Source organism: Pipistrellus kuhlii, unplaced genomic scaffold (assembly GCF_014108245.1).
Source record: "Pipistrellus kuhlii isolate mPipKuh1 unplaced genomic scaffold, mPipKuh1.p scaffold_m20_p_9, whole genome shotgun sequence".
Classification (NCBI taxonomy): domain Eukaryota; kingdom Metazoa; phylum Chordata; class Mammalia; order Chiroptera; family Vespertilionidae; genus Pipistrellus; species Pipistrellus kuhlii.
In genome coordinates, this window is record NW_023425595.1 from 58,701,397 (window position 1) to 58,727,047 (window position 25,651).

At 37.9% G+C, this 25,651-nt stretch overlaps 1 protein-coding gene across 6 annotated transcripts in view; it reads left to right on the forward strand.

The window, feature by feature from the left end:
• The window catches only part of ELMOD1 (ELMO domain containing 1), a 70,862-nt gene that overhangs the window by 37,650 nt on the left and 7,561 nt on the right, over window positions 1-25,651 (forward strand). For 2 of the 6 annotated variants that reach the window (XM_036427125.2, XM_036427128.1), the window contains 9 exons: window positions 3,447-3,592; window positions 3,724-3,752; window positions 4,905-5,002; window positions 9,669-9,798; window positions 13,911-14,044; window positions 16,871-16,939; window positions 17,670-17,693; window positions 21,053-21,103; window positions 22,490-22,623. In XM_036427125.2, coding sequence (XP_036283018.1) covers window positions 3,447-3,592; window positions 3,724-3,752; window positions 4,905-5,002; window positions 9,669-9,798; window positions 13,911-14,044; window positions 16,871-16,939; window positions 17,670-17,693; window positions 21,053-21,103; window positions 22,490-22,623 — 815 coding nt within the window. Of the gene's footprint in view, window positions 1-3,409; window positions 3,593-3,723; window positions 3,753-4,904; window positions 5,003-9,668; window positions 9,799-13,910; window positions 14,045-16,870; window positions 16,940-17,669; window positions 17,694-21,052; window positions 21,104-22,489; window positions 22,624-25,651 lie in introns of all 6 variants that reach the window. The other 4 variants (XM_036427126.2, XM_036427127.1, XM_036427129.2 and 1 more) reach the window with 3 other exon arrangements.

The following is a 25,651-nucleotide window of genomic DNA, read 5'->3' on the forward strand; positions in this document are numbered from 1 at the left end:
AGTTGTACGGGGAAAGCTTCCTGCAGTTTAATGTGAGCTATAATAGGGCCTGGTGGCTTCTATCCTAAGTAGAGTGAGTACAGGGATTCACCTCAAATAGTAATCAGAACTCCCTTCTCTAGGAAGACTTAGTACCCCAAGAACCTGATTACCATGGAGACCTGACACGGGCTTAAAAGGCTTCATTTGAGGAGCTGGCCCACATTCTAGGCAAACTGCACTGGAAACTGCACACGACTTGGTAAGGATAGATATGGGCAGCTTTTTATCCTTGACTTATTAATAGAATGGTACCAACTAGCAATTAATATCATGGCCATTTGGCTGGTGACCAGTTCACAGAGATAGTGCTTAATCTTTTTCTTAGACATAGTTATCCAATAATTGGAAAAATGGAAAACTTTTCCAGGACAGTAAATGGAGGTTTACTAAATTTGTAATTAAAATGTTCCACTAAATTTATTTTTTAGGATTACTTTTTTTTGGAAGCCGATAACCTAAATCCTAATAGATCTTGGAACATATTTAACTAAAAAAGTTGAATTTCAGACTTCACAACATAGTAAATTCATTTTTTGTCTTTTAGCAGAATCTAACTAACTCCCCATATAAATTTTATATGCATTTTTAATGGCTTTGGTGATAATTTTATACACTTTGTTTTTGTAACTTTATAAAAATTAAAATAATATATACTCCTTATAGAAAAAATGAAAATATACTTAACCAAAAAAGAAAATAAAAATTACAATTTTATTATCCAGAAATACCACTGTTAACAATTTTGTTGTGGATCCTGCCATTCTTTCTCTTCTTATTTATACATTACCATTAAACATTTTTGTTTACTTTTAAAATAAAATATAGATCATCCCATACCAAGTCCTTTCTAACTTCTTTTTATTTGATAAGCATATTATGAACATTTTCTCATATTTTAGACATTCTGGAACATACTTTTATTGCCTACAAAGAATTCCATTTTGTTATTTTAGTGTAGCAGTTTTGTTTCTTCTACTGTTTCCTCCATCTCCTTTGCATTTATGTGACACTAGAGGCCCGATGCACAGAATTCGTGCAAGGGGCTTGACCCTCGCAGCCCCAGCTTCATCCAGAAGGTCATTCTGTAGTTCAGCCATCTGGTCTAATTAGCATATTACTCTTTTATTATTATAGATAGATCTTATGCTTTTGTTCAAGTTAGCCTTTGGAAATTTTTATTTTTAACACAGGCTGTTCAAGATATTGGGGCCAGAGCAATTTGAACAAAGGGAAACTTGATCAAGGTATTGGTTCATATTCAGGGATGAATCACATCATTGAGGCTTACTGGTTAACTACTCTAATTTATCTGAATGATCCTACAATAGATCACCTTATGTTAGAACTGTAGGGAATTAGTGAATATTGCAGAAGAAACATCTTTTAGAAATGCCACTTGTAGGAAATAATAGAAATATTCCTGCCTACAGGAGAACATAATATTAAGAGAAGATGATTGAATATCACTTTCTGGCTATGGGTCCTCCTTATTTCTGTAGCTTGAGTCATTTTGAGACTTTGAACAGTACCATGAAGTAGTAGGCACCAACATATCCTATCTAATAAAAGAGTAATATGCAAATTGACCATCACTCCAACACACAAGATGGCTGTGCCTATGTGGTCAAAGATCCTGCCCCCAATGGGACACAAGATGGCCACCACAAGATGACCAGCAGGGGAGGGCAGTTGGGAGGGACCAGGCCTGCAAGGGAGGGCAAGGGAGGGTAGTTAGGGGCAATCAAGCCTGCAGGGGAGGACAGTTAAGGGGTAATCATGCTGGCAAAGGAGGGAAGTTGGGGGCAAACAGAGTGGCAGGGGAGTAGTTAGACATCAATCAGGCTGGGAGGGGAGTGGTTTGGGGTGATCAAGCTAGCAGGCAGAATCGGTTAGGAGCAATTGGGAAGGCAGGCAGGCGAGCAGCTGGGAGCCAACAGTCCTAGATTATGAGAGGGATCCCAGATTGGAGAGGGTGCAGGCTGGGCTGAGGGACTCCCCCGCCCCACACACACACACACAGCCCCCATGCACAAATTTTGTGCACTAGGCCTCTAGTTAAAAATAAATGTCAGCATAAAACAAAAATTTACCTGCCAGAGACATTGTAAGTTACTTCACAGTCTGTTGAAGTATTTTTGGAGATAGGGTGTGCAATTAAGGAAACGTTAGCAGGGGTCAAGAACAAATTTGTCATGCTGAAACCAGTTTGGCTCAGTGGATAGAGCGTCGGCCTGCAGACTCAAGGGTCCTAGGTTCGATTCTGGTCAAGGGCATGTACATTGGCTGCAGGCACATCCCTAGTAGGGGGTGTGCAGGAGGCAGCTAGTTGATGTCTCTCTCTCATTGATATTTCTGGCTCTCTATCTCTCTCCCTTCCTCTCTGTAAAAAATCAATAAAAAAATATATTAAAAAAAAGAACAAACTTGTCATAAGGTGGAGTTTGAGGATGTTGGAGAACCAAAAGTCAGTACACTTTGTTCAGTGAACGGATGAAGCACCTGCCGGCAAGTTCAAAGGTGTTGGGATTGGTCAGCAGAGAGGACAGTTAGCCACACTGTCACTTTTCACTTTACTGTCAAATTCATCTTTTTTTATACCTCTTCCAAAAATCATAAAATAAAAATAACTGGTCCTCAATGAGGAGAGCAGTACCTACAGAGAAGCCAAGGGAAGAAGAAAAGAATGTAAACAGGGAAGAAATAAAATAGGGGCCAAAAAGGGCAGTAAGGATGGGCTGGAGATGATCCAGGGCAAGCTGAAAGGCTGTCTACAGACGCAGGAGAGGGGCGTTGCCAGGACATGTCCCTCACGGGGAGGGACCGCAGGAGAGACCATCTCAAGGTACTGGTTATTTTAAAATGTGCTGATTTAGCCGAAACCGGTTTGGCTCAGTGGATAGAGCGTTGGCCTGCGGACTGAAAGGTCTCAGGTTCGATTCCGGTCAAGGGCATGTACCTTGGTTGCGGGCACATCCCCGGTGGGGGTGTGTGCAGAGATGTTTCTCTCTCATTGATGTTTCTAGCTCTTTGTCCCTCTCTCTTCCTCTCTGTAGAAAACCAATAAAATAAATAATATAATTTTAAAAATGTGCTAACTTAATGAAAAATGTTTTTAAGTGCCTTGTGCTCAGGTAGTTGGAATATCAAGCTTGCTAGAATAGGGCTTTCTTGGAGTGGCTTTAAGTCATAGCAAGTGTGTCCTCACAGACGGGGCATGGCTCCCAATGACGGGTTTGCAGCTACCTTAAATAATGTAATGTGGGATTAGGAAAATGAAGAAAACTTGCAAACTCAGACGTCTAATGGCTGATTTTTTTCTCTGGGCTGCTTTTCTTGCTGGTGGTGGCTGCTTCCTGTTCTCTTCCAGATTTCTAGCGGAAGGTGCTGTCTTTTGTCTTTGACAGAATGTTGATCCAGGTGTGCCTGTATTTTTACTGCACGTTTTTGTGGCGCTGCCTGAAGTTTGTCATGAGGAAGCTGACCGGAAGGTGTGAGCTGCAGCGGATTTGTTACAACACCAAGCCTGGAGCCTCTAGAACCATGAAGATTGGTAAGCATGAGACAAAGAAGTAAGCAACATGTAGGCTTGGTATGACTGAGAATGTTATCGTTCAGAACAGTAATTTTAAACCACTTGCAAAGGATAAGTTTTAATCACTTTTAAAATTATCTCTTTTATAGAAACATCATTGAGAGGTTCAAAAAGTAAGGTAAGTAAAATTATTTCTATATTTTTCAGCAACTTTTCACTTGGAAGCTCAGATCCATCATCAAAAAGTAAAAATTTGAAGAATCAAAATATAGCATTATAAAAAACTGATGAAAACTGAGAAGAGAGAATTGCCTTTACTTTTAACATGAAAGTAGCCATTGTATGTGAATTTTTAGGCAGATGTAAGGTGCACTTTTCACTTTACTGTCAAATTCATCTTTTTTTATACCTCTTCCAAAAATCATAAAATAAAAATAACTTGAAAATAGGAGCAGCATTAACTCTCTGGTGTTAATAACCAAATCATTTAACTTTATGCTCAAGATTTTCCAAGAAAATCAAAGTCACTATTCCAGTGTTTATAGCACATAGTTAATATCCACATAAGAGAGAAAATTGGTGTGTGTTTTTTTCAAGATTCTTGAATATTATTATTTAACTAGAGGTCCAGTGCACAAATTCGTGCATGGGTGAGGTCCGTCGGCCTGGATGGCATTTGAGGCAGCAAGAGTTTGGCCAGCGGGGGTTGGGGAAGGGGTCATGGGAGGTTAGCCAGCTGGCCCTATTGGGGCCAATCAGAGCCAGAGGGACTGGGGGAGGTTGGTTAGCTGTGGGAGATTGGCTGTGGGAGCACACTGACTACCAGGGGACAGCTCCTGCGTTGAGCGTCTGGTGGTCAGTATATGTCATAGTGACTGGTTGTTTGGTCATTCAGTCGTTCAGTTATTTGGTTGTTCGGTTGCTTAGGTTTATATATATATAGATTTTGGTATCCTTAAGACTATATCTTCCTTGTACTTCTCTCAATTGTAGACATAGTGGCCAGTAACAATAGAAACCAGGTATGTTGAGAGGGAAAATGAAAATATAATATTTTAATGTGAAACCAGTTTAACATTATCACAAATATATATATTTCTGTTTCATGTTATTATCTTAATTGAGAAAAGTATACTATTCCCATTGTGAAAATTTCAAATTCACTAGAATTCAAGTACTAAATCAATATTTTCTTTACGTTTAGTTTAGGTTAGCATCTTCATGGAGAAGCTTTAAACAAATACTTGAAGCCCCTAAGTAGACCCTAAATAAACCCTGCTTAAGTCACTGGTGTTCATGACCAGGGAAATGATTGAGACATGTTTTCTAGCTGTTGCAGACTTCAGTGAGTGTTCACCTTGATGCTATTGAAAAAACTATAGAAGACATCATGGAACTGAAAAAAATTAACCCTGATATAAATCCACAGTAAGAATTGTGTTTATTATTTTGTAAATATAGAACACAAGTCATGGCTGCATATTCATTATTTCTATAGCATGCTTGCTCATTCTGTCTGTCTGTCTACCTATCTATCTCTTCACCTCCCCAACCCCCAATCATTCTAATGTTTTGACTTTCAGATGAAGAATAAAGAAAAAGGTGCCATTTCCATATTTTTAAATAGTCGCAACCTTGTACTTTGTTATGATTTATGCTTATGCTTTGAGATGCAATGAATGTACGAAATATGATGGATGCCTCTGGTGTTAGCTGAAATAAAGGAAGCCCATTCATCAAGTCACTTCATTCAATGCCCGTGTTTTACAGTACAGTCCAAGTTCAAATTGTAAGTGTGCCTGAGCCAATTCTGCTCCATTAGTTCATACCAGGCTGAAAATCCAGGAGACAGTCCCTACCTGCTGGTCAAGAGGACAGGCATGAATATCCTGACTTTAGCCCAGGGAGACCTATAGAAGACTTCTGATCTTATTTAAAACCGAGAGAGAGAGAGAGAGAGAGAGAGAGAGAGAGAGAGAGAGAGAGAGAGACAGAGAGAGAGACAGAGAGAGAGACAGAGAGAGAGACGAGAGAGAGAGAGAGAGAGAGAGAGAGAGAGAGAGAAGAGAGAGACAGAGAGAGAGAGAGACAGAGAGAGAGAGAGAGAGAGAGAGAGAGAGAGAGAGAGAGAGAGAGAGAGAGAGAGAGAGAGAGAGAGAGAGGTGTGTGTGTGTGCACACGCACATGTGCACGTGCATGTGTAGGAGGAAGAGATAGTTTTTGTAAGAAGACTTTAGAACTTTGTAATTTATTCATCTCATCTTGGGAGTATTAAAATGCATTTGGCAATGTACATGACATTTAAAAATAGCTTTATATATTCCACTGGGAACAGAAACTTTTCAGTGGAAAAAAATGAGCTAAGGATATTGGGTAGAATAAATTCTGCATGCAGATATATTTAGAGACAGTTTAGGCAGGTAACAATCAAGCTGTCTTTTAGATATGCATGGGATCTTCAGATGTCCCTGAGAAAGGCTTTTCATTGCCAGCGACAGGGAGCTGTAGTCAAGGGAATTTCAGAGTTCGCTTTGCATATGTCTGTCTCTTGGAGGGATTCTAAGTACTACCCTGTTTCCCTGAAAATAAGACAGTGTCTTATATTAATTTTTTCTCCCAAAGTTGTGCTAGGTCTTATTTTCAGGGATGTCTTATCTTTCCATGTGCTAGGTCTTATTTTCGAAGGATGTCTTATTTTCGGGGAAACACAGTAGCTAATTGGGGCTCATCACAAAACCATTTCCACGTGGTCTCCATACCATTCTTCTGCAGACACCAGCTAATTAGCTGCCTTTTTTTTTTTTATTCAGTCATTAAAGGTGATTTAATTATGCAGTAAATGTCTTTTTGAAACCTTTTGACATATATTTTATATCTCGGGGAAAGTGATAATAAGACAAGTTATTTTAAATTAAGTTGAACAAAAAAAAATGTAAGGCTACCATTAAGCGTGAGAGATATATTAGACCTATAATCACATTTAGAGGTTGGATTAGATTGAATTAGCAAATCTTTTCTGTCTCTTCTATGAAAGATATATGTTTCACTCAGAAGCATTTCCTTGCCATCTATTCTTTTGTTTTCCTTTAAGGAAAAAAAAAACACACACACACACAAAAAACAAACAAACAATAAAAAACCTTATAGGTAAGAGATTGTGTTTTTACATTTCAAAATTGATTTTGCTACTTTTTTTTTTTCCATAAATAGACATTGACAAAATGATATTTTTTTAATTTAAATAATTTTCTGGAAAATAAATCAAGAAATAGAGAAGGCTAGGGGAAATGTTTTATAATTTGTCAAGTCATTACCAATATTAACCTCACTTTGGTTTTTGTTTTGTTTTTGTTAATCCTCACTTTTTTTCCATTGATTTTTAGAAAGAATGGAGGGGAGGAAGGAAGAGAGAGAAAGAGAAAAACATTGATGTGAGAGAGACACATAGATTGGTTGCCTCCTGCACACTGCATGACTAAGGCCAAGGATAAAACCTCCAACTCAGGTACCTGCGGGAATCAAACCCATGACCTTTCAGTGCACAGGCCCATACTCTAACCACTTGGCAACACTGGCCAAGGCCACCTCACTTTGTTTTAATTACATTTTTTCAAGTGCTGCTAATGTTGCTGATAAGAATCACTACAGTAAAAATTGAATTGGCTTCTCTGGTGGCCTTTTCTCTCATTTCTCCCACTCTTCTCTTTCCCTCAAAATTAACTCTTTCAGCCCTGTGTTGGTTTCCTGGGTGCCCAGTGCCACTGTTCACTTTTCCTGTATTACAATATCTGATGTGGTTTTTTGGTGCTATGGTAACAAGGGCCATTTAATTGAACATTTAGTTTTATTTAAGCTTAGCATTCTGGGTTATCTTACATGGTCCTCTACATTTGAATATATAATCCTAAGACATAATTATACATTGCCCCCAACTTTAGTCTTTACTTTCTATACATCTTATTCTCCCCCCCCCAAAAAAAAGATGATGATAACATTGTCATCATGATTATAATGACCACCACGAGAACAAAATTGTTCCAATTTAGTGAGTGAATTAGGAGTAGGAGTATACCAAAGAGTAACTCTTGGGTTAAATCATAGGAAGTTGCCAACATTCAACTATTTTGACCCCAAAAGCTAATGACTGTAAAGAATTTAACAGGAATAAGTATACAGGAAATACCACCTTTAGATTTAAAATGCCATAAAATGAGTAGAAGAGAATAATTTATGTGACAGTAGTTTATATGAAATAAGAATCTTGGTAATTAGTGGGCCATCTGTTTACTGAGCTTGCAGTGTTTTGTGACAGCTTAGAGACCCCATTTTACCTCCTAGGTTGTAGGAGAGAAAACAGCATTCAGATCATAGGAAGTAATGATTGTGTACCACGCTTGCCAGACTGTTTTCTGTTCTGGTGATGTGTTATAATGGGCTGTTAAACAGTGTACATTCAGAGAAGTCTGAGCAAGATAGTAACAATGGAAAACCGTGTCACATGAGAAGGAATTGAAGGAACAGGGAATGTTTTTAAACACTGCAGATGTGACTAGAAGAAAGAATCACTATCTCAAAATAAATAGGCACAGTGGGGGAAAGGTGGAAATACATTTGCTCAGAGAACAGAATTTGAACCAATTGGTAACAAGGAAAACAGATTTTGTTTCAGCCTAAAGGAAAGTGTTTCGGCAACTAGAGAAGTCAGAATGAAATGGCAAATCTTGTAAAATAGTGAGTTCTTACTCTTGGCATTGCCTATCTGTTAAGAATGCTCTCATGCAGAGGTGTTTTGTTGTTGTTATGATTTTTTTTTTTTACTCGTAAGCCCCTGAGGGCTATTTCTTCCTCTGATTCTGCACACACACACACACACACACACACACACACACGCACACACACACATGCGCGCACACACACATACCTTTCTGAAGTGTTCTGATATGCCTACCTAGTGGGGACTAAATGATCCCTAGGAACCCATTATCACCTATATTTTCTGCATCTCACAAATCACCTGCATAAATAACTCCCTTGCCCTAGTGCAGTGGTCTGCACACTCATTAGTCAACAGAGCCAAATATCAACAGTACAACAATTGAGATTTCTTTTGAGAGCCAAATTTTTAACTTAAACTTCTTCTAATGCCACTTCTTCAAAATAGACTCGCCCAGGCCATGGTATTTTGTGGAAGAGCCACTCTCAAGTGGCCAAAGAGCCGCATGTGGCTCTCGAGCTGCAGTTTGCCCACCATGGCCCTATTTGATTTGGCTCAGTGGACAGTTGGGCAGACTGAAGGGTTATGGATTTGATTCCAGTCAAGGGCACCTACCTCGGTTGTAGGCTCAATCTGCAGTAGAGGCAAATACAGGAGACAACCAATCTATGTGTCTCTTTCACATTGATGTTTCTCTCTCTGTATCTCTCTGCCTCCCTACTACTCTCTCTAAAAATCAAGGGGGAAATATTCTTGGGTGAGGCTTAAGAACAAAAAATCTCTTGTTTCTTCAGACACATTGTTGCAACATAGCTTAAGCTTTGAGAGGTAAGTTTTCGCCAAGTTCTTCAGCTGTCAATGCAGATGCAGTGAGAAACTGTGCTTCTCTATTAGGTAGATGCTATTTGGGCAATCCCCTATATATTAGAGAAATAGGACAAGTCCTGCGTGATTACCGTATTTTTCGGACCATAAGACGCTCCGGACCATAAGACGCACCAGTTTTTAGAGAAGGGAAATGAAGAAAAAAAGATTCTGAAACAAATAGTGTCCTAAAATATTTTATGTGCATTAAAACCCAACATCACAGTCATAAACACATGTAATCAACCCTGTAAAGTAAACAGCAGCATTTAGAACCATTTTAGAGCCGGGCAAGCACACAGAGACCACACAGAGCCGGGCAAGTAAAACAACTTTTTTTTTTAAGTATATGTGTAGGCTATATTTGGACCATAAGACGCAGGGACTTTCCCCCCCCACTTCTGGGGGGAAAAAAGTGCATCTTATGGTCCGAAAAATACGGTACATCAAGTGAACAAATGCCAAAGTATGCTATGCTTTTCTTCATGTGTGTTTCTTCCTTTTTGAACACCGCAGGTTGGGAATCTCTCTCCAGGCTTGCCTTCTGCAGATCGTCGGATACAGAAACCTTATTGCAGATGTGGAGAAGCTGCGCAGAGAGCCCTATGATTCTGATAACCCTCAACACGAGGAAATGCTTCTGAAGGTCAGTCCTCGAGCGCATTGCAGGCCCTCACTTAGGCCAGCTAATGTGTGCTAAGCTGTGTGATGGGCATTTGATCCTAAAAAGGCATCTATATTCAGAAGCCAATTTGGAAAACATTTCAGATGAGTAGTTCTGAAGATTGATCTAAAAATTTTTATCTTGATTTCTTAAAATTCGGTGCTTTGGAGTAGCATCTTATTATGTTCCATAGTACACCATCAGATCACGTGAGATTCTTAGGGTTTTGGTTTGACAGCCAGAAGTAACATTTATAATTGCATATTAGTCTCTCAGCAAATTTTAACACACCAGATATAAACCTTCGCCTCCTCTTCTAATAGTCTCCAAGTTACATGAATAAATAATCATTCTGGAGGTCTTGGGTAATTTCCCGAGAGGGCAATTGCTGAAACAGAAGCCAGCCTCATCGTCTTTGATGTCCACTAACAGTCATAAATGGGAATCCCAGGACGCGCTTTGACAATCACTATTTCTCTTGTTGGCTTTCAGCAGTTAAACAACCTAAGCTTGAGCTCCATGTGAAACCCACAGAAACCGCCTCTGATACTTTCTCAGGGTACAGGAGAAAATTGGCTTTACATCTAAATTCTCACATGAATTTTCCAATGAAAAATTTACCTCCAACATTTGAACCAGAAAGAAGAGTAGTTTTACCAACCAGTTCAGTGCCCAAGTCTTACTCATCTTTGCACTCCTCTGTCCAGAGCAGTGCCTGAAATTCAAAAAGGCAGTAACAAAATTGGAGAGAAAAAAACTTGTTTAGCTGCCTTAACTTTATTTTATCTTAAAATGTCAATAAGATGTAATTTTAAAAGCGTAAACTGTTGTGGTTTTGTGTGAAAGCAGTAAGTACTTAACAGATGACTCATTGGTCTCTACTAATTAATGCCAGATCTGATGTGAACCATTAAAAATTAAAGAAGCCTCATTCTTAGCCATAGTTTTTCTCCTTTCCTTCTCTTCTGTCTGATTGTAGCTAAGCCACTACTGAGCTTCATCTCCTTTCATGGCCTTATTTTTTCCATTTCTGATAAAGGAAGTTGAGTTCAATAAAATGATTTCAAGGTGGGAAATAAAGAGGTGAATGTAAGAGAAATGAGGTGATAGAATGAACACATCGGCCACAAGCACCTGAACAATTCATTCACATGGCTGAGATGCTCACTGAACCAATGGCATTTGAATACTTGCTGTGTTCCATCTTAGCTGATCTATTGTCTGTGTGCTGGCACATAGGAGTCAGTATGGGTGAATGCATGAATTATTATATTCACTAAATACATGTCAAGAACTTTTGTGATACCACTTATCTGTGGTCAGGATTTCAGTATGTATGTTATCATTTTTTACTGCCACCATTATAAGATGTAAGGGAAGTGATGGCTGTTATCTTTGCTTTAGAGGTGAGCAAGCTACCATCGTTTTAGTCCAGGCTCTGGTTCACACAGGGAATTACACAGCCAGGACAGTCCACTATTGTGTTTGGCAATTTGAGGAGAGGCATCCTTTCTACTTGTAAGTGGCTTGCAATCTAATTAGAGAAATGCTATGCATTTACAAAGGTCACTAAATCTCACTGCAGCGCTCCCCACAAATACCTCTCTAGTGTTTTCCATTCCTACGGCCTTATTCTAACCATTGTCTCCAATTGGGCCAGTAGCACTCCCTCCCCCCTGTCTCCTTAAATACTGTTGGAGGGATTACCTCGTCATGTCACTCTCTAGGTTAAAAACTTCAGGCTCCCGAGGTCTAACTGTAGAAAGCCCATGCACCTTAGCATGCGTTTGGGACCCTCTCCGATTTCTTTAAGCTCTCTCTCCTGTATCCTGTCACAGACAGCGCATTGCCACCATGCTCTGCCCCTCACCCCGACCCAGATGGCTGTGCCATCCCCCGTGCCCACGCTGTTCCCCCTGTTACCCGTTATTTTTACAGCAGACGTTGCTTAATTTTTTAAAGACCTTATTTATTGAACTTAGACATCTTTTCTATCCTCCCCAAGCAAACTTAGGAGTGGGGTCCCTATTTCCCTCTTCAGTTCATTCAAATTGCAAGTATGATAGAAACAAAATCTTTGCTGACTCCTGTTTAGGAGTTTTAATAGATAGCTGTTTTGTGTAAGTGCTTTGATTTGTAAACACAGGAGACTGTCATCACTGTTTCTACTTGAAGACTAAAAAGAAAGATCTGGATTTTATGATCATGTAAACACAGGCTGTGAATGAAGTTTATGACTTAAAATGCTTGGTTTTGTTCTTTTATTTCATTCACTTGGAGAGACCAGATACATTTAAACAGTGGAGGGCCCCGAGATCACATCAAATTATTGCCCACGTGAATGTGATGAGCTTTACAGTCTGTTTCCTTTTGTTTGCACTTATTTTTCATTGTGGCAGGAATGGTTCTACAGGCAGTTTTTAAAAAGAGAATGTCTCATTTTTCAGTCCTCTTCTGGTGAACACAGACACATTTTCTGTTTTGATTAATGCAGAGCACTGGCAAGTTCTTATATGGATAAAATAAAAAGACATTTCTTATACCCGTGTCTCATATTTTGCTTTCAAGGATGACACATTTACTTCCGTTCCTCTGAAATTTTTCTCTCGCTCTTTAGAGTAAAATTACCTTTGGTGCCACTAAGATAAAATATTGTATCATTTGAATCACACATAATTATTGATTAGTGCCTAAAATAACTTTGATGGATTACAACTCTTGTTGGCGTTTCCTGTGATTGAGCATTGTTTTATACAGTGTCAGATATGTGACAGGCCTTAGCCGGTTTGCTCAGTGGATAGAGCATCGTCCTGCAGACTCTGGCCAAAGGCACATACCCATGTGTAGGCTAGGTCCCCAGTGTGAGGCCTTCAGGAGACACCAATCAATGATTCTATCTCATCATTGATGTTTCTGTTTCTGTCTCCCTCTCCCTTCCTTTCTGAAATCAATATAAATATTTTTTTAAAGATATGTGACAGTTTACTATAAAGCAAGGAGTTTGTGTATTTCTGTTGTGCTAAAGCTTTAAAATCTACCGGTATATAACATGGAATAAGCAATTTAGAAGTTGAATCATGTTGAAATAGTAATAAGGAATTTTAATATTAGTATCTGTATCTATAGTGAAAATATAAAATATTATTAATATTGTTACAAGTAAGTTTGCTTACATGCCTCTGTCTGTTTATTAGAAAGAACTAATAAAGCATTATATATTCATATAGAGGTGGGTGTTTCATGTTCTCAAGTAATTATATGTGTTAAAGGTATCTTTCTATAGGAAGCTTAGAAAAATAGAACTGGTTTCTTAAACAGTGACAAGCATAGCGTTTAGAATCTATATTTGTCCATTAATACAAAATTGATTATTGTCGAAAGATTTTTAGGTAACTCTTAAACATCATAATATGTTTTTAGGGTTATTCATGAACATTATTGATATTCTGTTACTTAGCTATATGTATTTACTGTCACATCATTATAGGTGAACTGTAAGAAATAAAACTCAAGTCCACTCATTTTTCTTTTTGTTAATAATGCTGCTAAAAGTTTTATGGTAACTAGGTTAAGCATTTTCTGAGGGAATGCATGCCCTCAAAATTTTCCCAGTTCTCTCCTCCCCTTTATTCTCTTGTATATTTTTGGAGGACTCCAAACAGTTTCTGTGAGAGATAATATCTGATTATTAATTAAAACAGAAATACTTAAAGCATTAAAATATAAAATAGACATTCCTCTGCTTTCAGAGGGATGACATCATTACAGGTCATGCAGCCTCTGGAAAACTCCACTGTGTGCTCATAAGATGAAAAAGAAAAGGCAAATAACCTACAGTATTTGCATTTTTTATGAAATAGTTTTACCTCCCAGACTCTCTGAAAAGGTCATAGAGACCCTCCAGTAGTGTTCAGACAATACTTTGAGGACTGCTGTCATAGGTAACTGAAAGATGATCAAATCTTTGTTATATATTTGCATGTCTTTGACTTTTGCAAACCTTCTCCTAGTATTGTAGTTTAAAAGATCGGAGCCAATCGGAAAGAGTATTTATGTGCATATGTCAAAAGGCTAATTTTCTTTTTTGTCTCCAGTTATGGAAATTCTTAAAGCCCGACACTCCGTTAGCATCTCGTATTTCTAAGCAATGGTGTGAAATTGGTTTCCAAGGCGATGATCCTAAAACGGATTTTCGAGGAATGGGACTTCTGGGACTGTACAATTTGCAGTAAGTAAATGAAGAATGGGTAAGCATTAGAGGAGGCTCTGGTCTCCTCAGACTGAAATGACGAAATTGAGTTATTAGTTCCAAAAGCTACTTCCAAGAAAATTTCAAGAAAACATTCCATTTTTCTGAGAGATAACTCAGGCTCATAAAATTTAAGAAGCTACCCTCTATCCCTAGCCTGTTTGGCTCAGTGGATAGAACATCAGCCTGTGGATTGAAGGTTCCCAGGTTTGATTCTGGTCAAGGGCACATGCCCCAGTTGCCTATTGATTCCCCAGTAGGGGGCATGCAGGAAGCAGCCAGTCAATGATTCTCTCTCATCATTGATGTTTCTCTTTCTCTCTCTCTTTCCCTTTCTCTCTGAAATCAATTTTTTTTAAAAAAATGTTTTTGTGTTTTTAAAAAATATATGTTTTATTGATTTTTCACAGAGAGAAAGAGAGAGGGATAGAGAGTTAGAAACATCGATGAGAGAGAATCATCGATCAGCTGCCTCTTGCACACTCCCTACTGGGGATGTGCCCACAACCAAGGTACATGCCCTTGACCAGAATTGAACCCGGGACCTTCCAGTCCGACGCTCTATCCACTGAGCCAAACCGGTTTCAGCTGTTTTGGGTTTTCTTTTCTTTTCTTTTTTTTTTTTTAAGAAAAGCTACCATTTTACTTTTATCTGGCAAACCAGATGGATTCTTTTAAGCAAATCTCAAATTCATTTATTTAATTTTTTTATTATGAAATACGTTAAGTATAGATAACAATAGAAAGAAGATTATAAAGAACTCCCTTTATACTAATCACCCAGATTCAGTAATTATCAAGGTTTTGAAATACTTGTCATATTTGTTTTGAAGTTAGACACATTAATAAAAATCTTACACTGTTTTTCATTTCACTGTTAAGTTTTTAAAGAACATGAGTAGTACCTTCCATTGACCCAAATGCCATTATCACATTTATCAAGATTAACAATAATTCCTTAGTGTCCTCTATATTCAGTCCATATTCAATTTTCCCAGTTCCCTCAAAAATCTCTTTTTATAGCTGGTTGGTTCTAACCAATGTTATACAAGATCTCTACATTGTACTTGGTTCCTAGGTGTCTCCGCTCTTTGTTCAGCTGGAGCAGTTTCTCTCCCACTGCCCTCTCTCTCTCGTTGACCCCTCTGCTATGCTAGCTCCCCAGCCAATTGTCCTGTAAAATGCCCCATGGTCTAGATTTGTCTGTTTTATACCTGAAAGTCACAGGTATGCTGAAAGGCTTCAGGAGGATCAGGTTGATGTCACGCTGGGAGGCCTGCAGAGTCCCCACTCTGGTTCCCAGGCTGAGGTGGATCAGAGGCATCACAGTTTGACGGCTGCATCGTAAAACCTCCCCCCCCCCCCCATCCACTCTTTAGCTAACCATTTCCTTCTTCACTGAGCCAATTAATTAACTGTGCAAAAAATGATTTCTAATTCTGCTATTCTTCCCACAGTTGTTGGCTGGGATTCTGTAGAGATTCAGTTCCCTTGATCTACTATCATTATTTGGTTTCTCTAAAATATGGCAGGACAGATGCTCACTAAATAAGTTGCCAATTTTTAGCATGATGGCTTGGTGCCCTAGTTCCAATGTTAGTGATCAAAAAACTTTTTGGGGGGAGTATCTCTTTACATTTTAAATATTCTTTTTAATCCTGGTTTTTATATGTTTAATGTGATTCAATTAATTTTGCTCATTATTTTCTCAAGCTTAAATTGAGTCATTTGAAGTCATTATTTTTCAAGCCAGAAGGAGACCTTTTAGGCTAGTTCTTGTATTCTTTGACACATCCTAAAAATGAGAATAGTGATATATATATATATATATATATATATATATATATATATATATATAATTATTTTTTTTAATATACTTTATTGATTTTCTACAGAAAGGAAAAGAGAGGGACAGAGAGTCATAAACATTGACAAGAGAGAAACATCAAGCAGCTGCCTCCTGCACACCTCCCACTGGGAATGTGCCTGCAGCCAAGGCCCTTGCCCTTAACTGGAATCCAACCTGGGACCCTTCAGTCCATAGGCCGACGCTCTATCCACTGAGCCAAACTGGTTAGGGTGTGATTTTTTTTTTAAATCCTCATTGAAGATATGTTTTTTATTGATTTGAGAGAAAAAAAGAGAGAGAACACCAATGTGAGAGGGAAACATCCATTAGCTGTCTCCCCTTCATGAAATTTCCTGAAACAGAATTCAATAGCTTGTTTTATTCTTTAGAATTATGCAGGAAATATATTCACATCAAAGTAAATAGCATGCTATAGTTTCATCTTCTAGGAAACCTCATTTCTCCCTTTTCCCCAGAATTAAGTTTTATTTTTAACATCTCTAAGCTCTATAGTTTCCAATTATTCAGAATTCAAATACTCCATGAGCATTTGCCAAGAAAAATCATTTGAAATGCATCCTGTATCCTCTAGTCTCCTCCTTTCTGTGCCCTTTGTTAAAGTCCCTCATCATGTCCCTTCTTCCAGCCTCTTTCTGCCCCCCTCACCTAGAACCCCCTTCAATGAGGGTATCTTGGGCTCTCTAGGGAATGCCAATGTTCATAATTAAATTTGCAAACCTACTGTAATCATTCCCAAGTCTATATGAGTATTACAACTACCCTATTATACTGTCACTGTGTTTGGAAAATTCTAATAGGGAAAGCTGTCACCTGGAGCTGAAACAAGTGACAATCTTATGCTGGTGGCCACCTCTGAATTCAAATGGCCTCAAATCGGGTTAAAGTGAATGTATTCAACAAGCGTGGAGTTACGGTTTTCTTCCCTCCAACCGCAGGTATTTTGCGGAAAGGGACACCACAGCAGCTCAGCAGGTCCTCTCTGACTCTCTTCATCCAAAATGCAGGTAAGATTTGAAAAAGAGGATCAGGCTTTCCAGATGAGGTGGAGTTAACTTCATCTCCTGCATGGGTCTGTTGATGAGCTTCTCGGGAGTCAAACCCTGAAAGTGAGGCTTGAAGCTCTTTCTGACACATTCTGAACAGACAGTGAACACTTCAGGTACTGGTTTGCATTGGCTCTACATGCAAACGATTGTTAAATTGGCTGGCATGAGGTAGAGTCCTTAATTACTATAAAGTTCTGCCTTGCAAATACTATGGAATGACTTGTGCTTTAAAAGTTTATTTGCACATTTACATATTACTCTAAATGGTTGCCTTAGGGTTTTCTCTGCATATTGTTTTTGTTGATGTTAAATGGAAAACATAAGCCTGAAACATGCTGTTCTTTGTGAACTAAATGGCTATAACCTACAAAAAATCTTCAGGCACTTATGGGATTGAGGATGTAAAATGGACCCATTAGAGGAAGATATGTATTTAAAGGGACTGATGTAATCACTGGTTCCAGGAAGATGGAGGAGGTAGGCACAGAAGGAGAAAGTAGAGTCTGGAAGGAAAAGTTCAGAGACAAGGTGTAGGATGGGGGATTGGAGGGGAGGATGAAAGTCACGAAGTCAGGGACTAACTGAAAAGTCTGGAATTGCTGAGGCTTTAAAAAAAATTATAGGTTCTAAATTATTTGTCCTTTTGTTTACCTTTCTAATTTTTTTTTCTTTACCTGGTTACATGAAGGGATATCACTAAAGAGGACATAAGGTATTTTTTCTTTGCTTTGTGTTTTGTTGCCTTTATTTTCTTTTTGAATAAATATAGGCAAAATTTTTAAAGAAATATAAGATCATGAAATGTTTCAAAAAGCTAGCGTTTTCTATCTTTTAATTTAAGATGGTGTATTATATTTTGGCTTGTTTTAAGGAAAGGAAAAAACAGGTTAAACTAACCTGATAGGTGATGCCAAAAACCCTTTCTACACCATGGCTCTCCCTGCATGGAGCAGCATTTTGAACGCGTCACCTAAAGGCTGACCACCTCTCCACACATGCTCTGACCCACCTCACCCAGAGGTGGCCGTTCCATGTGGAAGTTCTTCACACAGAGCAAATTTCCTCTCCTATTAATGCATCTCTCACTTCATTATTATAGATAGTAGTTATGTATGCTTTAGGCACTCTCATTATAAGGAGTTCTGCTCTTTTGCGATTATGGTTTTGTATCACTTTTTCTCCTCAGCATGGCAAGTTCCTTGTTAGTGCTCATGTTTTCTAACTAAACCCTACGTTTTATCCCATCATTCTCAAAATTCAGAAACAGATTGACTTTCAGGTCCCCCTCCCCAAAGTGCTATTATACTTATTCTAGCTTCTGTTAGCTAGGGCTCCTTTAATTATAATATACTTCTCTAATTTATGTTTGTAATCTTCCATAAGATTAAATTCTTATTTTCTTTTTATCTTTTCCTTACGTTGGGAAACCACTAACGTCACTCAGCTCCTTCTTGCTATATTACATGGCCAAAATCGAGCTGTGTTGATTGTTTACCTACACTGCGTGAATTGCCTATTTCTGAGATGCAGAGGCTCTGAGCTCCCTCCAGTTAAAATTGACTGCTGTCTGTGTGCAGTGTCAGGTGGCATTCCATCAGCCAGAGGACACGAATCCTCCAGGATCCTTGGGAAGAGACAATAAGCTTAAAATAACTTTTGATTAACCATCGCAGGGGGATTAATTTTGACTGTCAGCCATTCTCAGAGAAAGGCTTTATAGTTTACCTCCCAGGTCAGCATCCGAGAGGAAGTATTTGAGGGCTTGTGTGATTAAGAAGACGCTAGCATGTGCCCGTGTGTGTGCACGCACAGGGCATGGAGATAAAACTACAATGCTTTGTCCCTCCAGCTACAGTTCAAATATGGGTCACTTCAAATTGCTGGTAAATTTTACTGGATACAAGTTAGAATGTTTTGAAAATGTTACTGTCCTTCACTGATGTCTGAAAAAAGTATATAGGATGTCCCCTCAAAATGTATTCACACACTTTGAATAATTATAAAGGCAGTGTTTATTAAAATACATTTTATTTTCAAAATTGAGCTATCAGCTGTTAAAGTGTGCATATATTTTTGAAACACCCTGTACATTAACTAATGTGATAGCAACATGGGTTCTGTCAGGCCCTAAATATTTCAGGTGTTCAGCCTATAGATACTCAGAAAAACTCCTGTCTATCCTTCAGCAAGCATTATACGCCACTCCTTGTGGGAACATCCATCCATCAAATCCTGTAGTAACTTGAGGATTAAAGTAGATTTAAGTTTAAAGGAGAATTTTGACTGTTAGGTTTTGTTTGTTTGTTTGTGGGGGAGGATGTGTGGGTGTGCCAGTGTGTGTGTGTGTGTGTGTGTGTGTGTGTGTGTGAGAGCGAGAGAGAGAGAGAGAGAGAGAGAGAAACAGAGAGACAGAGAGATAGAGAGAGACAGAGAGTGTGTGTTTCCTGAAGAGAAGGATTCATTCTTTTTGGGGTCAGGATATCCTACAGGTAATCAAATGAGTGGAGGTTGTTTGGGCTTCTCTTATATTTTCAATGCAGATAGAAATTTAATAAATATGGGAAAAAATAAATAAAAATAAATAAATATGGAAAGACTGTGTATTTACAAAGATTTGTAGAAGAGAAAATAGGTGCTTATAAATTCACTTATATAAAGTTTCTTAAATTTCACCCATGCCCTAACTGGTTTGGCTCAGTGGATAGCGTGTTGGCCTGCAGATGGAAAAGTCCAGGTTTCATTCTGTCAAGGGCACATGCCTGGGTTGTGGCTCAATCCCCAGTAGGGGGCATGCAGGAGGCAGCCAATCAATGCTTCTCTCGCATCATTGATGTATCTATCTCTGTCTCCCTCTCCCTTCCTCTCTGAACTCAATAAAAATATATTTAAAAAATTTTTACACACAACCATTTTAATTTGTTTATGAATCTTTTAAGGTAAAAGTTTCCTTAATGCCTCTTTGGCTTATTGGTTGCTTTGTTGGTGGGCAGTGACACTTTAAAAAGAGATGACATTTATTTTCATGTGAATTAAACATAGTACTTTTGATTATAGGCAGTCATTTATAAGGTAGAAAGTACATATAGATAAATATAAACTTTGCATTGTGTTCTTGTGCTGTGTGTATCACATGTGTGTCTTTTAATGTAGTGTTTGCCGTGTACTGCATAAAACTCTCTCCTGCTTGGAAGCTAAGTGTTTATAAATCTAGTTTTAAAATTGTATTTAGTTCCAGTGCTAACCATGTTTTAGTATAAAAAACACTGAGTGAAGATCCTATTAACGATGAAGAGTGGATGTGGTTCCTGCCTACAAGACAATACGGAGGGGGTGAGGATGGCGGGGGGGGTGCACAAGTACACACAGTAATGGAATGCAAGGTGGTATTTTCAGAATGCTTCTATCATGGGACCTTTCCTTCAAACAGCCTTGCTCAGAAGCTCAAATTATAAAATGGATTAAAAGTGGAATTGCTATGGCTATATTGTCCTTGCTTAACCAGAGGAAATGCCATAGCACTTGTTGAAACAGATTTTTAAAAACCTATGTAGTATTCCTCCCTCCTTCTCTTCCCTTCCTTCCTTCCTTCCTTTTTTTCTTCACCTTCCTTCCTTCCTTTTTTTCACTAAGTCTATTTATTTATCAACAAATATTTATTTGGCATCTGCTGTGTGTCAGACATGACAAACAAGGCTGAGTATAATAAATGCCACGAGATAAAACCAAAAATGCGGAATCATGAGAGTGAGGTGGCACCTAGTTAGAGGAGAGGGATCGTGGGAGAAATGTTGTTTGCTAATTAATGATAGTTCAAAAGAGTATCATAGTTTTTGGCCTTTAGAGCTATCTTCCAAAGCTGAACTAAAGTGAACAGAGGAGAGGTGGCATGGCTTTACATAATTCCATTTCTGAGTTCCAAATCAATTGTATTGTGGCTTTTTAATTGACAACATTTTTGTGGTTTGTGTTTGATAACTGAATTATAGACATCTGTGTAACAGTTTACACATGAATATAAAGGGAACAAGTACCGATTAAGATTAAATGTTATTCATTTATTCATTCATTCAGCAAATTCAGCAAAGCAGAATGGGAGCAAAAAAGAATGGACAAAGCAATTGGGTGAGTGTTGGATTTCTGAACCTGAACAAAAATGTCTGAGGAGCACTGTCAAAGATGGCAAGGATGAAAATCTGCTTGTCCTGATGGACATATATAATCCAGTTGAATTTTTAAAAGGATAGTTTATTTTTTTGGATATATTTGTATTTGTATTATTATATAATACTACGTTGCCTGTCACCAACTGCAAAGTTTAGGAACTATATACAAATCATTTCAGAAATCATTCATAATTGTATTTGATAGTTTTCTTTTAAGAATTTCTATCAAGTATAGGCATTTAGATAAAAATTTACTTTAGAAGTTTTTTATAATGCCCATTTTATATAAAAATATTTTGAACAGCAACCTTCTTTTTTTAAATGTACTGGATATACACTGAGTGGCCAGATTATTATGATTTCTGGACACAGTGTGCTTCTCTTGAGTACCTCATTTATCTGATATCAAAGATACTATCAATTGTGCACCTGATCAGTTTTTCCCTTTGCATTGGCTGATAGAAAGCTCAGAGCAAATAGGTGGTTGATCTCCAGCAAAAGTCTAGAATGCTTTTGGTACACATTTGAGATATAAATACACTGAGTGGCCAGATTATTATACGTTCAGAGATAATAATAATCTGGCCACTCAGTATATATTGCCAGACAGGATTTAATAACTTTCACTTAATTTTTTATAGACAGGCAGAAGGGGGACTAGAAAATATACCCTGAGCATTAAAATATTTATATTTTTTTCTTATTTTAAAAGTAATATAGATTTATTATGGATAATTTAGAAAATATAGGAAAGTAAACAAAAAATTACCCCAATATTATAGATTTATTATGGTTAATTTAGAAAATACAGGAAAGTCAACAAAAGGATCACCCCAATATTATTACTTTAACATACCCATATTAATATCTTGTGACATTTCACCCTAGCCTGCTTTCTGTACACATTTGTGCATGTATGTATAATAAAACTGGCCTTTTTCAATACATAATGTTTTATATTCTGCTTAATCTTTTAGTGTCTGAATATATGTTATATGAAATTACCATAATTTACTTCACCAATTATCTTTTTAGAATATTTGCATAGTTTCTACATCTTTCCTATTATACTAGTAAATAGTACCATAATGGATATCTTTGCATGTGAAGCTTTGTTAATTTTCTATTTTTTCTCTCTCATATATTTGGAATTGGAGTTATCAGACAAAGCATTCTCTTAGTCTACATTATTGAAATTTTCTGATTAATCGAAAAATTCAGGGTTTTGATAAGGTGAAGAGGGAAGGAAAGCCTACTGTTCTGATAATTTACTAATCAGGTTAGCATATCTTTAAATCTTATTCCCATATGTGACACGCATTGCCTTGTGGTTTGCACCTTACAGCTACTCCTTTGCAATCGTGGGCATCAATATAACTGATCTGGCATATAATCTACTGGTGAGCGGAGCCCTAAAAACCCATTTCTACAACATCGCACCGGAAGCTCCAACCTTGTCTCACTTCCAACAAACATTCTGTAAGTGTCCGTTGCTTCATTATCATTGTAGATTTCTATACAATGCTCTAGACAAGGATCGAAGCTGAGTTGTCTTTGTGATTTAGCTGCTTTGATGAGTTTGAAATTTTTTGTCCTCTTTCCCAGTCGGTGCATAATACCCAATGTATCTGTTTTTTGTCAGATTTAAAGACATCATGGAGGTCTCTCTCTCTCTCCCTTTGGTCCAGCATGACATAGCACATAAGAGCTCAGGCTCTGAGGACTACCTGAGTCGACTCCCAAATCAATGGAAGTCAACTAACCTCTCTAAGCCTTAGTTATCTCATCTATAAAAATAAATCATTTCCTTACAGAGCTGCTATAAAGGTAAACTTATTAACTAGCTCCATAGTGCTAATGAACATTAGAAAGAGGAAGTGTTGGTTTACATGGGTTTACATACTGATCTAGATCTCCCCAGTGAAATAATCCAGCCATATCACTCTATAGTCATGCTCACAGTCACCAAGCCCTACCTATGTGCTCAGAGCTTCCAATCAACTTTTAGTCCAACTAGCTTTTTATTTAGTCAAAAATATTCACAGACAGCCAAGGGTTGTCAGATGTCTGTGTGTGGCGGTTAAACACATATCCTCAAATTTTTGACACTCCTCCCACTAAGAAGTAAGGGAGAGGGGGAAGGGGTTGTCCCTCTCATCCCTTGAAACTTGGTCTGACTGACGGGATGAATTGAGTATAGCAGAATTCTGCCAAGACTAGATCAGAAAAGGCTTTTGCCTAGCTCTCTGGGACTGAGCTGCCTTTGGAGAGATGACCCAGAGTAAGGGATCTGATTCCTCCTGTTGTGAGGAAATCCAGGACGCCTGGAGCAGCCGTACGTAGATGGTCTGACTGACAGCTACAGATGAGGTCCTAGCTGATATCCAGCATCTACCACCAAACAGTGAATAAAGATGTCTCAAAATTATTCCTGCCACCAGTAGTTAAGTCACCCCCAACTTCAGGTCTTCCCAGTTGAGACTTCAAGCATTGTAGAGCCATCCCTCTTATGCCCTTTATGAATTTCTAACTCGGTGAATTTATGAGTATATTTAAATGGTTGTTTTAAGCCACTGGATTTTGACTTAGTTTCTTATTAAGCAGCACTTGATAACAAGAACAGTAAGTAAGCCTTAAGCATAAGAGTGAAAAACAAGCAGTGAAAAGTCACTAGAAGGAAATGGAAACTATACATGGGAAGAAAACTTCAAAAATCTGTATCATTAATATCCCCAAAGAGATAAGAGAAGAAATTGCAACTATGAAACAACAACAAGGTGGTATAGAGAGAACATTTTGAGAACAAAAGAATGCTCTTAGGAATTAAAAATAACATAGCAGAAATGAAATAGCCAGGAAAGATTAGAAAATAAAGCTGAAAACTCTCACAGAAAATAGAACAGTACACGTAAAAAAATAAACCAAATAGAGGATCATTCTAGGAAGTCTTATAACTGAATAACAGGAGTGCCAGAAATAGAACAGTGACACTAGAGGAAGGGAATCATAGAAATAAATCAAGAAAAATTTTCAGAGCTAAATGATGAGTTTTCATATTTAAACTAATAAGCACTAGCATAATAGATTAATTAAAATAGATTCACACCAAGATCCCTGTCATTGTGAAATCATTTTACAACTGTAAAGAGATGATTCTAAATCTCCAAAGCTATTATATAAAGAATTAAGAATCAAGATGCAATTGGACTTCTCAACAGCAACGTGTATTCTAGAAGACAATGGAATAAATAATGTCTTCAAAGTTTAAGAGACTATTTTTTAATTCTTTATTGTTTAAAATATTACGTGTCTCCTTTTTTCCCCATTGACCTCTCCCCAATCATTCCTACCCTTCCCAGCACATGCCCTCACCCCTCTAGTGTCTGTGTCCATGGGTTATGCTTATATGTATGAATACAAGTCCTTTGGTTGATCTCTCACCAACCACCAACCACTACCTTCCTGAGGTTGGATGGTCTGTTCAATGCTTCTGTGTCTCTGGATCTATTTTAGTTCATCAGTTTATGTTCATTATATTCTGAAAATGAGTGAGATCATGTGATATTTACCTTTCTCTGACTGGCTTATTTCCCTTAACATAATGCTCTCCAGGTCTATCCGTGCTGTTGCAAATGGTTCCTTCTTTTTTACAGCAGCACAGTATTCCATTATGTAAATGTACCACCATTTTTTAATCCACTCATCTGCTGATGGGCACGGAGGCTGTTTTCAAATCTTAGCTATTATAAATTGTGCTGCTATGAACATAGGGGCGCATATCTTCTGATTGGTGTTTCTAGTTTCTTGAGATACTCCTAGAAGTGGAATTACTGGGTCAAATGTTAGTTCCATTTTTTATTTTTTTGAAGAAACTGCATACTGTTTTCCACAGTTGCTACACCAGTCTGTATTCCCACCAGCAGAGCATGAGGTTCCTTTTTCTCCATGTCTTTGTCAGAACTTGTCATTTGTTGATTGGTTGATAATAGCCATTCTATAAAGATAGGCGTGAGATGTTATCTCATAGTCATTTTAGTTTGCATCTCTCAGATGATTAGTGACTTTGAGCATGTTTTCATATGTCTCTTGGCCTCTTGTTTGTCCTTTTTTGAAATAGGTCTATTTAGGTCGTTTGTCCATTTTTTGATTGGATTCTTTATCTTCTTTTTTTGAAGTTGTATGAGTTCCCTATAAATTTTGGAGATTAAACCCTTATTGGAGATAACATTTGCAAATATGTTCTCCCATATAGTGGGATCTCTTGTTGTTTTGTTGATGGTTTCTTTTGCTGTGCAGAAGCTTTTTATTTTTATGTAGTCCTATTTGTTTATTTTCTCCTTAGTTTCCATTGTCCTAGGAGCAGTATCAGTAAAGCTATGACACATGTCTAACACATTGCTGCCTATGGATTCTTCTAAGATTTTATATGGCCCTAACCAGTTTGGCTCAGTGGATAGAGCGTCGGCCTGCAGACTGAAGGGTCTCAGGTTTAATTCCGGTCAAGGGC